Source organism: Petaurus breviceps, unplaced genomic scaffold, assembly GCF_028583685.1.
Source record: "Petaurus breviceps papuanus isolate PSGF00001 unplaced genomic scaffold, PetGlider_PUasm1.0 173, whole genome shotgun sequence".
In the NCBI taxonomy this organism is placed as follows: domain Eukaryota; kingdom Metazoa; phylum Chordata; class Mammalia; order Diprotodontia; family Petauridae; genus Petaurus; species Petaurus breviceps.
In genome coordinates, this window is record NW_027185759.1 from 33204537 (window position 1) to 33220169 (window position 15633).

Sequence of the window (15633 nt, forward strand, 5' to 3'; positions counted from 1 at the left end):
AAACAACAGTATGTGCAAACTACATACAGAGTAGATAGGCAATAAACTAATGCCCAGAATCAAGAGATGGACTGTCTTACTTTTGGAATAGCCAAGAGGCTAATGTATGAGTGAAGGAATGAAAAGGTATTCATTAAGGACACAATAGGTACCAGGCATTGTATGAAGTACTAGGGATTCCCCAAGACTTAAAGAGAGAATCCTTGCCTTCAGACAGCTTATATTCTAAAAAGAAAAAGACAATACATCTAGTTGAAGGGTGACTGGAGAAGGGAGTTTTGTTCTCTGAAGGTTGGGTAGGGCTGGCAGATGGTGCAGTGGCCCATGTAGATGGATAGATGGGATGTAATGGAAGTATCAGGTATAAACACCAGCCATGGATGGATGCTGAATAGAGGAATTTTTGTTGAAATTATTTGGAAGCTCATGTGTAGTAAATGCCTGATAAATGTCAGTTGATTAAATATCTGAATGACTACATTTTAACAGCATCTTTTGCATGAGTTTAATTTTTTTTAAGCCAAAAGCACATAGTCCTTTCATTGTATTTTGAGTTGTAGTAGAGAATACTGTTCATGAGAGTGTTTGTTACAGATTCTGATGGATAGAATCTCTGAGTTAGACAAGACCCCAGAGGCCATCCAGCCCAGTCTGTGGAGTCTTCTGCGTTGTATATCTTATGTTAATAGGGGACTTGCTTAGATTTTTTTTTCATGTAACCACATAATAGAATGTAAGCTTCTTGAGGACAGCAACTGTTTGATTTTTGCCTTTGTATCCCTAGCAAAGTTCCCAACATATGAAAGATACTTAATAAATAATTGTTGAATGGATGAGTTCAGTGAACCACACAAGGCCATACATCCAGAACTGGGAGCAGAGTATCTCTGGAGGCCAATTTTTTTAACTCTGTCTTTTTACATGAGAGAAAATGCAAGGTCCAGGGAGGTTGTGACTTTCCCAAAGTCACACATAAGCAAGTGTCAAAAACCAGCATTTAAACCTCTGTCCTTTGACTCTAATCACTGCTTTTCCATTGTACTAAAGAGATAGTTGCTGAATATCAAGGACCAGTTCTAGAACTGCATACATTGTTCAGAGTTGATCTGACCCAGGTGGGAGGAGGCCAGAGGAACCTCCTAGAACCATTGCCTTTTCTGCCTGTTCAAAAAGACTTTTTTTTTACCCAAGAGAACTTAATGGGGCCAAGTTTTGATGCTTATTTTAAACACATGAGCAATCCCTTTGTTAGCCTCATGTTTGTTTTACATCAGCTCCATTTCCATTAGACACGTCAAAATCCCATAACAGATATTCTTTATTAAATCAAGAACAAAAATAGTCTTTGTAAAAAATAAGATTGTGTCTGCCTGTATTGTGCTATCATAATTGATCATGCCAATTTAAAAAATCTTAAATTGGAACAAATCTAAATTGGTTTGGGGATAAGAGGAATAATCTAGTAATCATGGATCCTGTCAAAATAAGTGCAAACAAAAAGGATCATAGAGTACCTCCACTGAGCTAAATGGCCCCATGATAGCCATCACTGCAGGAACGTCCATCCTAGGTTCCAGGATGGCCCACCCCAAGTCACCTGGTCATCAGAGCTACCATTTATACAGTGCCATGAAATTCACAAGGCTCTCTACAGGAATTAACTCCTTGGAGCCACAATTATCTCTTTTTTATAAATTAGGAATCTAATCATATAGCTAATACATATGTATTGCAGATAGATAGACAGACATATAGATGATAGATAGACAGACTGATAGAGAGATAGACAGACAGACAGATAGATAGACAGACAGACAGATAGATTATATGGATGAGAGGGAGATTATATGGATGGTGGATAGATAGACAGACACACAGATAGATAGATAGACACACAGATGGATGGATGGATAGATAGATAGATGCTTACCATGTTCCAGATATAAGTGCTAGTGATACAAATCAAATCTAGCATGACAGGCCCCGTCCACCAGGAGCTTACATTCTAATGGAGAAAGACCAAACATAAAGGAAAAGGGAAGTGGGGTATAGTCTGAGTTAAAGCATGGAGGGAGGGGGAAGGGAACAAACATTAAATTCCCACTATGTTTCAAGCACTGTGTCACCTGCTTTACAGATTTTTTTCATTTCATCCTCACAACAATCCTGTGAGGTAACTGCTGTTATTATCTCCATTTGATAGTAGGGAAATTGAGGCAGGTTTAAGTGACATATCTCAAGTCACTCAGCCAGTGAGGGTTGGAGTTCTTCTTGACTCTTCATTCCCTTGCTCTGTCCACATTGCCACCATCTTCCCTGACCTTTTTCATCAAAAAGAATAAGATGAAAGTGGGAGAAAAAGTAATACATTTTAAAATCTGATTTATATAGATTGGAGAAGCCACCTCAGGTGCTCCTAGCAGAGCTGGATCTGGGATTTCTGTTTTTAGCTTCCTGGGGGGGGGGGGGACTTGAATGAACATACAAAGGAAAGAGGGGGAAAGGAATAAACATCTATGTGACACCTACTGCATGCCAGGCATTTGACAAATATTGTCCCATTTGATCCTCACAATAGCCCAGGGAGAGAAGTGCTGTTACTCCCATTTTACAGAAGAAACAAGTGAGGCAGACAGAGGTTAAGTGACTTGCCCAGCAGGTATCCACCGAACCAACATCTGCCCTGTTCTTACACTCAGATGAGTTGAATGTGAATCCCTGCTTTTGCTACCCTGTGTCCTTAGGAAACATGTCACTGTGTCTGGGTCTGAGTTTCTTCATCTGTAAAAATGAGAGTATTAGTCTAACTAGATAATCACTAATGTCCCTTCCGGTTCCATGATCCTCTCTGATAAAGCACTCCAAAAAGTAAAGTGGACTAATCCAGAATCAACATTAGGAATCGCCATATCCAGTTATCCAACCTCCTCCTTTATGAGTTTTCTTTGAATGATACACTACAAGATGTGTGTTATGTGCACATACTCTGAATTGCAAACCTTTCTTCAAAAAAAAAAAGCAACAAGAATAAAGAAGTTTGGAAATCTTAGAAATATATGGCTGAAGTAGAATAAATACATTTCCAAGAAGATATTGAAAAGTGTGCCTTGGCTTTAGTCTCCTTTCCTTTATGGTAGCAAAGTGTCCCTCAGAAACAAATATGCACAACTCTGGTTAAAATTTCCTTTTCTGCTAACTTAGCTTGCCTCCTGATGGGACCCAAGGCTACAATTTGCTGTCAAATTCTACATTTTAGTAATATCTACCATTTCATTTGGCTTTTATTAATCACCATAGGAATGTCAATAGATTTAACTGTTGGAGTTTACTTTCATTTAGTGATATTAAAAATTATAGACTGGTTAAAGAGGAAGTACCCGACTGGAGGAAATAGAGAGATTATCAACATTTGATTTCATATTAGACCGCACTTATGTTCAGTTCAATTCAAAATATATTAACCAAGCACCTTTGCTCAAGGCGCTGCCCTGGGTGCTAGGAATTCAAAGGGAGAGATAGGACAGCCCTTGCCTCTGAAGCATTTATATTCTTTTGGGGGATACAACATATGCACTCTTAAGTATATATGAAGTTATAAAAAGTCATTTCAAGTGGGAAAAATCACTTATACCTTGTATAGGAGGGTGGTCCCTTAGGTGTGCTTTGAAGAGTTAGAGATTCTCGGGGGTTACAGGTGAGAAATGGAATGCTGTGTTGGAGAGAGAATGTTGCATGCACAGAGTGACCAGCAGTCCCATTAACTAGAAGAGAAAGCATGTAAATGGGAAATGGGAAATGAAACTGGAGAGGTAGGCAGGAACCATATTGTGGGGGGCTTCAGATGCCCGACTGGAGATTTTGTCATTTATCTTAGGGGCAATAGGAAAACCTGAAGTTATTTGGAGAGGGCAATGGTGTGTACAGATCAGGGTCAATTTAAGGTCTTCTGCCCAATATATTCCTAGAATCTCATCTCATTCAACCTCCCCTAGAAGGCTTGAGCGATTGGCAATGAGAAATTAACTGCTCCTCAAGGAAGTCTGTTCCACTTCTAGATAGCTACCATTGCCCTGACACCAGGCGGTCAGCAAACATTCACTAAGTGACCAGAACACTGGAAAAGCAAAGAAAGGCCATTGTAGTACCTGTGCTCAAGGAGCTCCCATTCAAATGGTGGAGATAGCATGCAAACAAGTAGTTAGAAGGTAATCTTAGAAGGAAGATGCTTGTGGGAGAGGAGGGTAAGAGGGATAGGGAAAGTGCAGAAAGTGGAATTTGAGCCAAATCTTGAAGGAAGCTGAGAGAGAGCCAGAGCATTCCAGGCATAGGCATTCAAGCCCCACCATGTTGACCAACACTAAAACTCAGTTTCCCCTCCATTGATCCTACATGGTTCCACTCTATGCAGATAATTTTAGGACCCCTTTTAGATGGACAGCCCTCTGTGTTCTTAAAAGACTTCTCTCCTGACCCCTCCCCAAGTCTTCTCTTCCCAGAGATCAACATCCTCCAATTCCTTCAACCAGTCTCTTCATGGCATGATATACCAGTCCCTTCCCGTCCTATGCTTCCTGACCTCAGGATGCTTCAAGCCATCAGTGTCCTTCCTAAAATGTGATAGTCAGAGCTGAACATAGAACCCCAGTGTGGTCACACCAGAGTAAGATACAGGAGAACTCTTGCCTCCTCCGGCATGTAATAGGTGTTTAATAAATGCTTCCTGACTGACTGACCTCCTTTGTTTGGGACACCTGCTGCTGGTAATGCCAGGCACATGCCCTTGGTGTCCATAGAAAACGTTGGCTCCCCTCCATCATTGAGGATAAAGGGCATGCCCAGAAATGTGTCAGCATGAGGACAATGTAACCAGAACCAAGATAAACAAGCAGTGATGTGTGTACCTGCTCCCACACTCAGTGGTTTATGTAACAGTAGCTAGCATACTTCTGCAAATGTCCCCGGGACCCCAGGTTTTTATATTCACATCACCTTAAAGGAAGGCAACACATATGGTGAGTTGGAGATGAGCCTTGAAATACGTGGCTATTTCCCTGAGGACGTTTCAATCAGAATAGTTTATGGATTTCAAGAAGTAAAGCCATTTTTGGTGATTTAAAAGATTTAAGTGCAGGATATGAATAGCAGAATTCAGAGACCCTTCTGTGAGGGAAAGGCCAAATTGCTGACTTTCAGTGATGCTGGAAGACACTGTACGGCCTACGTAGGCCAACCTGCTGGCTTTAAAAAGAAGGAAAGTGAGACTAAGACATGTCATCAAGGTTTTACCTATTTTCCTCCCGTCTTTGCTTTTGCTTTTGGTTTAAAAAAAGTCTGTCTTACCAATAAAAGAACTAAATGTGGAGAATGGACCCATTTCTTCTGTAGATGGGAACCTCAGGGAAATGGAATTTTGTTGAGAACTCTTTGCACAGTCCTGTCTGTGACTTGGTAGATAAATCCTGAGGCAGGTACAGAGGAAGTCATATCCCTCCTAAGGATCAGAGGAGGGATTTGAACTCAGGGCTGCCTCTGCTCATCCCGCCTATCACATGCTTGCACAGTATGTCGGTGACAGTCAGGCTGCCGCTCCTGGCTGGGTCCTTGCTCTGAACGACTGGTCTGGGGCAGCTCAGGCCCTGGCCTCTTGGTTAAAGTGTCACACACCCGTTATGCAAGGTGAACACTGAGCCAGTGACAGACACCTGAACTCCTTGGCCTTTCTCTTCACCGATAGAATGGACTCAAGGTTACCCTCCCAAGGGGCTGTGATTAGCAACAGAAGTGAGCTGGTATATATAGTCATTTATTCAACAGCTGGGAATTATCCTCGTGAAATAGGCACCAGTCCAGACTCCTCACGAGCTTCATCAGCCTCCACCTGTTGAGATAGATTAATTAATTGATTGATTAATTAAGCCCATTGAGCCCATCGTTTTTCCTGTATGTTACCCACTCACAGTAACATCTCTAAATTCGTCCCCACAACCTCATAAATACCCTCCTGCAAGCTCAGAGGACATTTCAATCATATATTCCAGCCTGCATTTATTGAACACCTATAGTATACCAGGAACTGTGCTATGTGTGGGGGATATAAAAAAAAAGAAATGAGATTTACATTCTAGTGGGAGAAAGCAGCATGTATACAGCCAGTTACCCTGGCATTAGACCTGTCAAGTGAGGACCTCAGGGCCCTTCCAGCTCCGATTCTATGAGCAGATTTGATATTCATACATGTATGAGTGTGTGTGTGTGTGTGTGTGTGTGTGTGTACACACAAATAAGGAGGTGGGGGGGGGGACAAGCTGGGCCCCATGGAGGACACAGCACTTTCCCTGAGCCTTGGAGGGAGTTGGGGCTTCTGAGAAGAGGATGCAGTGGGTTTCCCGGGTGTAAGACAAACATAGCGTGATGAATAGAGAGCTGGCCTAGGAGTGTGAAAGATCTGGCTTCCTGTTCTGGCACCTGCCAGCTGTGTGACCCTGGACAGGTCACTTCTCGCAGAAGTCAGCCTTCACCAGTAGAGGGAGGCTCTCGGCTCGGGAGTTTCCCTACGCCCCTGAAATCAGAATCAGAGATCTGCCAGTTAAACAAAACAGACAAGAAGGATGGGGCGTGCTCCCCGGGCACATCGTAGCCAATCCCGGGAGGGTGCACAGAGGCAGCCCCACAGGTCTGAGCAGCCTGGTTTCCAGGGAAGAACCTGGATGGAACCCTGGCTTGCTTAGCTACTGTGCTGAAAAGTTTTCGGTCCAGAAATCTTAATGGATATGAATTGTGTCACTCATTAGTTTCCAAGTCCTTGGCCTGTTTGACTGTTTAGGTGACCTCAGTATTTGGGGAGAAAAACAAAAACCTCCTGCTGCACATTTAATATGCCCCGAGGTCCGACATGTGCCCCTCCCGCGGATAATTTTTTAAGTCATCATTGGCTCCTTTCATAGATAGAGATAAAAATTAATGCAATTTTTTTTGCTCATATTCAGTATTCTTATCTTCTAAAATTTCCATGGGTTCCCTTCATGGCACAGTGTAATGGGAGAACCCAGAAGGCCTGGGCTCTGACCTCTCCTCTCGTACCATGGACAGATCATGTAACCTTGCTGGGCCTCATTTGTAAAATGAGGGGGATGGCTAGATGATCTCTGAGGTTCTTTCTAAATGCGTGTTCATCAGACCTTCGTAACTGTTCAGTTGAGATGAAAGACAAGATTTGGCACATGCACTCACAATAACCCCTCAGGGCTCAGAACCCTAATCTAATGTTGCGGTATCTCTTGCAGAGATATATCTTGTCATTGAAGAGCAGGAGTTCTTTTGGGGGGCTTTCATGACCTTTTGACAGTCTAACAGGAACATGTGACCTTCTAGGTCCTCAAGTGTGACCCTTTGACTGAAAACCTAAAAGTTGGATTCTATTAAAGGGCCACATGTGTCCTCAAGGCCTCAGGTTCCCCACCCCTAGTAGTGAAACCCTTCCCAATATGATTTTTTAAATGCATAAAATACCTAGGAACACAAAGGAAGCCAGTTATACTGGAATACAGTTATCAAAATGTTCAAACCAAAAATAGTTGTCCTGGGTAAGTAAGTGCCTCTTTCTTTTTATTTACTTACTTATTTATTTATTTTTGCTATGGTATTATTTTATTTTATTTTTTGGTCTTTGTTAATTTGTTTACTTTTAGTTTACAATATTCATTACCACAATTCCTTGAGTTTCAAATTTTCTCTCCCCACCCCCCCCACCCGCCCATGGCGGCATACAATCAAGTATAGTATCTGAAAATACTTTCACATTAGGCATTAGTCAGGTTATAAAGAAGAATTGTATCAGATGGAATGAAGAATGGGAAAGAGGAAACAAAACCAAACAAGAAAAAGAAAAGGGCAGGTAGTTTGCTCCAATCTGGGTTCAAACTCGGTTCTTTCTATGGATGTAAAACATCTCTCTCCATCATAAGTCTTTTGGGGTTGACTTGTGACTCTGGGTTGCTGAGAAGAGTCCAGTTTATCAAAGTTGGTCGTCACACATACGTTGCGTCTGTAATTGTGTACAAATTCCTCCTGCTAAGTGCCTCTGTCTTAAAGGACATGCTTCCATCTATGCATTTTTCCTGATTTTGTTTTCCCTGGTTACTAAGGGTGGGTGGTTGGCCCAGAAGAAAGAGGGGCCTGTTAATTGTCATTTATTACTGGTGGTAATTTACTGAGCATTCGATATGTGTATTCTTTTTGTTTTTCCATCTGGGAAGTGTGGAGTACAACATTCTGCCCAGGACTCCAGAGTGTTAAGAAAAAATCAGAACTCTCAGAGAGTCTGTTGGGAGATGAGACATCTCTATAGAAAACAAAACATGTCCCTCACCGTGTCAGTGATATGACAAGCATGACATCAGACTAGACTTCATGGGGATTTTCAGACAATCGAATAGAAACTTAGCCAAAGGGACATAATGTCCAGTGTGGACTGCCTGGGGAGGTGGTGAGGCCCCTCCCTGGTAGCCCAGATCACCCTTGGTCATGTTGATTGTGGAATTCTTCCTTCAAATATGAGTCGAACTGAGTGTCCTCAGAGATCCTGTCCAAGGCTGTATCTTGCCATGAGCAGGTCAGGAACAATCTGTTCTTGACTCAAAAGGGAGCCAGCAAGAGCAGCCCAGCTCCCAAACGGGGCACAGCCGTGAAAGGCTGAGACCAAGGAGTATTCAGCTGGGGAGATGGGCACGCCAAGGGATGAGATGGTGTAGCACTATCGTTTTAATCAAAGAAAGAATACTACATTTAAATGCATGAATGAGAGGACAGCATGTCAGAAGGGCTCTTTTCTGTATTCGTAAGACTTTCCCTGTGTTCTGTCCTGGAACGTACGATCTCAGAGCTTGGTTCAGGGACAAGGCACAGCAGTAATCCAAGGGTTACAGAGACGATAGTGTCATTTAGCCTAGAAGAGAAAAGGCTGAGAGCCAACAATGAGGGGATTCAGATATATACAGAGCTGTTTTATTGGGGACTGGCTCTCTGTTCCATTGCTGGGGGCAGGGCTAGAGTAGGCCAGGGAATAAATTGAAATGTAATCATTTTCTGGAAATGAAGGCTGCTTTCTGATTGCAGCTTTGGTCCTCACAAAGGATCCCCTTTCCAGCTGTTTTGTTTGGGGGATGGTAAGTAGAATCCTTGAGGCTGATTGGAGGTTTTTTTTGTTTTGTCTTTGCCCCGTTAAGATGACACTAAATATAAGGCTATTTAAATAGAAGTTTTTTCTTGTGAGTATTAATGCTAAAACATCCACTGATTAAAAGAAAAAGTTTCCAAGTAATTACCCTGTTCTAAGGGGAGTTTTGGTTACTTTTATTTCATTATGAAAACCAGGGTTCAAGTCCAGCCCGTGTGTAGCTATGGGAAAGTCATAGTATCAAATTTAAATTTACAATGAAACTTAGAGGCTTCTTCATGTTGTAGATGAGGAAACAGAGGCACAGAACCATTTAGTGACTTGCCTAGGGTCACAAAGCCAGTGTCTGAAGCAGGATTAGAACCAAGTACAAAGTCAGTGTTCTTTCTAGCATGACCATTACCATGTGACCTTATTCCAGTAGTAACATTACCATGCCTGTTATATGCAGGACCCCATGCCAGGCAATGGGAGTAGAGTCATGAAACCTGGTTGCCGAGGCATATGGATGATGGCTTTCCTCCATACTTTACTGGAGTCTTGTAATTAATTAATTCCCATACCATCACTGTGAAAAAGCTAGTGAGTACTTCACATGCAGAGAAACTGAGTCACAAAGAAGCTTAGGGGGAGCTGCTTTCATAAAGTAAAATGCCTGTGCTGGTTTTTTACTATGGGGACAGTGGTGGCACCAAGGAAAAAAAAGCCTGTGTGGGTGGCCCGAGAACAGAAAACCAGCACTGGCCTAGACTTCTCTTGTCGAGCCCACAGACCAGAGTGTCCCTTCCACTCAGCCAAGGACTTGGATTTTAGGCTGATGTTGCTCACACCTAGAGGAATGACTGACTGGGGGCAATGCCTTCCTGGCACATTCTAAGCTCTGGAAATACCCACAGAGAAAGCTCACCATGGCAATGGATTCCATTGACGATGACCATGAAGGCTATGGATCTAGTTATTGTCTTAGAGGGCAGGAAGGGCTATTCATGGACCCTTTACTGAGACTTTTCATTTGTTTGGTCCTTGCAGTTAAATTCATAATCCCACTTCCCAAGGCACAAGTGAACATCTTCTTGTTCATGAGAAGAATGTTAACATGCTTAAAGAAGTAACTTCTTGTAAACAGAACAGAGAGAGACAGAGACAGAGAGAGAGGGAGAGAGAGACAGAGAGAGGGAGAGGGAGAGAGAAAGAGAGACAGAGAGAGAAAGGGAAAGAGAGAGAGAGAGGGAGAGACAGAGAGAGGATAACATTTGGACATGTCTAATAGTGTTCTGAGGCTAAATCTGCTAGAAGTAGCACCCTCAGTGCTAGACACTAAGAACAAGCAGTCATGTGAAATTTCAAAGTTGAGGTCAGGATTGAAATCAGTGAGAAAGCATTGGGAACGCCTGGTGACCCCTTGTAGACTCCTTACACTCAGAGATTCAATTCTGTTCCACGAACATTTATCAAGAGCTACCAATGAATGAAAATTAGAAAACAATAAATAGATGAGTGAATAAATGAGCTGCCATATTCACACATGGCTAGGTGCTGGCCATAAAATGATAAAGACAGAATTTCCCGTCTTCAGGGAAGCTTAGACTGCTAACTAGGTCCACAGCTAGACAGAACCTTAGAGGTGGTCTAAACCAGGGGTTCTTAACCAAAAGTCCATAAACTTGACAAACACAGTTTGATATCTTTCTTTATAATTGGTTTCCTTTGCAACGCTATGTTTTATTTTATATACTTAAAAACTTGATTCCAAAAAAGGGTCAGTGTGCTTCCCCAGCCTGCCAAATGGGTCCATACTGCAAAAAAAAAAAAAAAGGTCAAGAACCCTTGATCTAATCTAAGTTTCTCCTTTGGAAACTGAGGACATGCCCAGAAGAGGTGCTTGGTGTTTCTCTAAAGCTTCCCTTAAGGATCCAGCCTGGCGCTGGAGATCTCTGGTTCTTTTTAGATCTCAGGATATCAAGGTCCCATCAGCTATTTCTCATGTTAGACATGTTTTCTACAGTGTCCTTGGTGCCATTTTTTGTGCCTAGGTTAACATTCATCACATGCTACAGCTGGAAAGTCATGGTCATGATCAGTTTGTGTCTTTAAAGCATTTTGAAGGGTGTTGAGGGAGGCTCGAATGGGAAGGGGATACCTAGTCCATTTCTTTCATTTTACAGATGAGGAAACAGGCCCAGAGAACTCACATAATAACCAGTTAATAATCACAGTTCTGGGATTTGAACTGCAATCCAGCCCTATCTCCATTACCCCATCAGCAAGGGTGGATCTCCCTCCCCTTTTAAAAGGTGCCTGTCCTTGTCATAGGAACCCACTTCGACAGGCAGGGTGACAGGTTCCATGGGATTCTAGAACCAGAACTGGCCATTGAGTCCTCTGAAAATTTCATGGAGAGCAGTGAGGCACATGGTCCACCATCCTCCATCACCCTCCCTACTCATTTAAATGCCCTCAATTACCAGACATTCACTTGTGCCAGGAAAGAAGCATCATGGCCTTGTAAGATTCCTTCACCTTAATAGTGTTTAAGGTTTTTTTTTAATTAGATTTTTTTTTTGCCTTAACTGCCCTAAAAACAATTTTCAGGTGCTTCTTTATACCTTGGAACACCCACTGGTAGGCAAATCTCCATTGGCTTCTACCATTAAGAGTGAGTCAGTCCTTGCTGTCATATTATGTAAGCATCAGGTTGGGCTGTCTTAAGAAAATAAATAAACTACACACTGGAAAGCAATTGTTAGTCCATTATCTCCTGGGTTACTGGGCTCAGTCATGGCCACAGTTGCATGTTTTCTGTACCAAATTTTAAAAGATGAGAGCAGTCATTTTCTGGCCTAGTACAATGGAAAGGATGCTGGCTTTAGAATCCCAGTACCTCGTTTTGAATCCTGGATCTGTCATTTGCTAGCTACGCAGGCTGCCTCTGACTGCCTCAGAGTCCTCATCTGTAAATGTGAGGATAAAATGAGATGATGTTTGTAAGATGTTTTGCAGAAACAGAAACTAAACTCAAAAGTAATTGGGAATGTTTTCATAAAATAAAATTAGATAGATAGATAGATAGATAGATAGATAGATAGATAGATAGATAGATAGATAGATAGATAGATAGATAGATAGAACAACATTGATAATGTTACTTTGTGGTTTTCCAATTCACTATGCTGCCCACAGAGAGTTATTTAGCATGGTACGTGGTATATATTAGGAGCTTAATAAATGTTTATTGATTGATCAATTGATAAATATTTGAGTTTGACACCACTGCCCTGTTCCAGGTCTCACATAATCCCACCCTAGAGGGGTGGGTAGGGGGATGCTTTCCATTTACTATGTAGATATTTTATATTATACATATTATTTTCACCCAATAGACTAAGCACCATTCATCCATTCTCTAAGCATTTATTAACTGCCTCCTGTGTGCTAAGTACTTGTGATGCAGTGACCAAAGAAGGAAGTAGACTTTGTCCTCAAAGGGCTTACAGTCTGTTGGGGAGCCTTGAATCAAGTTGACACACATTTAATTGACTCCAATGAGCCAGACACTGTGCTAAATCCTAGACAGTGTGGAAGGCACTGTTTTACACTCTTTGTATTTTTTGTGCTTAGCACAATACCTGGTACACTGTAGTAGGTGCTTGATTAAATGCTTGCTGAATAAATGGATGACAAAGTATCATGGAAGCCCAAGTAGTTATTTCAGACATCCAGCCTCTGAGAAGCAGTCATACTGCTCTAAGACAGCTTGGATCTAATAGGGTGATGAATAGGGGTAATTATAAGGGGGCAGGGCGTTAGCTCTACAGTTCTCCAGTGTCTAGCCGAGTGCCTTGTGCAAAGTAGACGCCTAATAAATATTTGTTGGAGAGCTTCATCTCCGAAGGGAAATGAGAAAATAGCCCTTTTTCTGTTCTTTGCAAAGGTGCAGGATGTTGGATTTAGAGCAACGCTGGATGTAGAACATCACATATTCTCAATCTCAGTTGATACTATTTTTTTCCCCTCTTTATTCTTTGCTGTGAGAAATGGGCTTGCTGAGTCGTGGCCTGGGAAAAGATGCATTCAGAAATTAAGGTGAAAAACAGTCAAAGATAACCATAAAAATGGTTATAGATTATAAACAAATACTTACCTAATTGAACTTTAAGGCAAATGAATTCCCTTATTGTACACAGATCATAGACATGTCCCTTTTTGTCATATAATAATAAAAGCTAACATTTGCATAGCATTTTAATAATGATACTTAACATTTACATAACACTTTAATAATGTTAACTTAACATTTACATAACACATTAATAAAATTAATATTTATATACACTTTAACAATAACAATAGCTAGCATTTACATAACATTGAATGATAATAGCTAACATTTACATCACACTTTAATAATAGTGAACATTTATAAAACACGTTAATAATAATATTAAATATATAGCACTTTAGTAATAGTAACTTTTAATAATAACAGTAGCTAACAGAGTTTGCATAGCATTTGAATAATTATAAATATTTATATAGCACTTTAATAATAATAATTAATAATACAGTGCTGTAATAATAGTAACCTATATAGCACTTTAATAATAATAGCTAACATTTACACAGCATTTCAATAATAATAAATATTTATATAGCACTTTAATAATAGTTATAAAAATTACATATTACATATATGATTATTATATAAAATATAATTTTAATAATATAGTGTTTTAATAACAGTAACCTTTATATAGCACTTTAATAATAACAATAGCTCCCATTTATACAGCATTTACTATGTGCTGGGCACTGTACTGAGCGCTATACAAATATTCTCTCATTTAATCCTCACAACAGCTCTACAGGGAAGGTGCTGTAATTATCCCCATTTTACAGAAGAGACTGAAACAAGCAGAGGTTAAGGGACTTGTCCATGGTCCCAGAGCTAGGAAGTATCTGCGGCTGGGTCTCTGACTCATGAGCACTATGGAGCCCCCTACTGGCCCATATGGACATAGATGACTTTCCGGGCCCACATGCTTTTGTGAAATAGATTAACGGTGACTTTCCCATCTCTCTCGCCAAGGTGTACAAGGGAGAAGATGCATCCTTCCAAATCTCAGGCCTTCAGAGCAACACCGATTACCGATTCCGTGTGTGTGTGTGTCGCCGTTGCTTAGATACCTCACAGGAGCTGAGTGGAGCCTTCAGCCCTTCAGCCGCTTTTGTACTACAGCGGAACGAGATGATGCTCGCGGGAGAAACGGGGTGCTTCGATGACCCCAAAAGGAAGAGCCCAATGCCTACTGATGGACAGTTTGCAGCCCTCATCGTCCTTGGCTTCGCGGGCCTATCCGTTTTGTTTGCCTTTATATTACAATACTTCTTAATGAAGTAGACCAGTCCAACAGAGTCTGAGGTATGAATTTAGGTAATGCTACGCATTGTAATACACAACATTTATCCAGATAGTCCTTTTTTAAAAGAAATTTTTTTTAAAAACCTTTTTTGTTCTTTGATTTATATACTTCTCTTGTTTTACAGTTCTAGCTAGGAATAAAATATCAGTGTTTTGGTGCACCTTTTTGAAATGCAAAACTAGGAAAAGGTTCAACTAGCAAACCAGATACCAAAAGCAAGCTTTCCTCCCGCTGAGTTTTCTTTTCATTTTTTTTCTTTCAATTTGCCTTTACACCGTTTTCACCGGTGTCTTTCTCAACCTTCAATTTTATATGTTACTGTTTAGTAGACAACAATCACCAGTCACTTCTTTCTGTCTTTTTTTTTTAAATCATCGTATACTTGTAAACATTAATCAGTTACAATGTGTGTAGAGATAGGGTCGGAGTTCTGTTGTAAGTGAATGAGACGAGGTATTTGGAGTATCGCCAACAACATTGCATGAGACTGATTCACTACAAGGCATCTGCCCTAAGCACCATTTACTGTTCATTTTTATTTTTTTTGTCACTCAGTTATTTAACGATGATTAGCTCATTTAAATCAGAATGTGTACTACAGGCTAAAATATTTTTTATAATCTGTTATTCTTATAATTTTTAACACTATGAACTGCCTCTATTAAAAAAAAAATCAAGTAACCAAAATGCATATCAGTGATGGCGCATTCTAGATTCTTCCCATGTCAATCCATAGCAGTAACTTTAAGAGGGCATTGTGCAATAGCTAGGTAGTTATCTCCTTGGCCAGCTGTCTGAAAGCTGCTTTACCCTGTTTGTCTAGCCTTGTATATAACTACTCCTAATCTAATCACTAGATTTTATTATATTCTGTTACATTGAACATGAATTATCTGACTCGGACTGGTGACAGCTTCCTGCCTCTGCTAATTGCAGACAATTTTACACTAACCATGAGCACTCTCTGTCTCTCTCTCTTTCTCTTTCTCTTTCTCTCTCTCTCTCTCTCTCTCTCTCTCTCTCTCTCTCTCTCTCTCT

At 40.9% G+C, this 15633-nt stretch overlaps 1 protein-coding gene across 4 annotated transcripts in view; it reads left to right on the forward strand.

The window, feature by feature from the left end:
* Positions 1-15633, forward strand: part of FNDC3B (fibronectin type III domain containing 3B) — a 388473-nt gene extending 372840 nt beyond the window's left edge. For all 4 annotated transcript variants that reach the window (XM_069083590.1, XM_069083591.1, XM_069083593.1 and 1 more), the window contains one exon: positions 14262-15633. In XM_069083590.1, coding sequence (XP_068939691.1) covers positions 14262-14573 — 312 coding nt within the window. In that variant the 3' untranslated portion in view covers positions 14574-15633. The remainder of the gene's footprint in view (positions 1-14261) is intronic.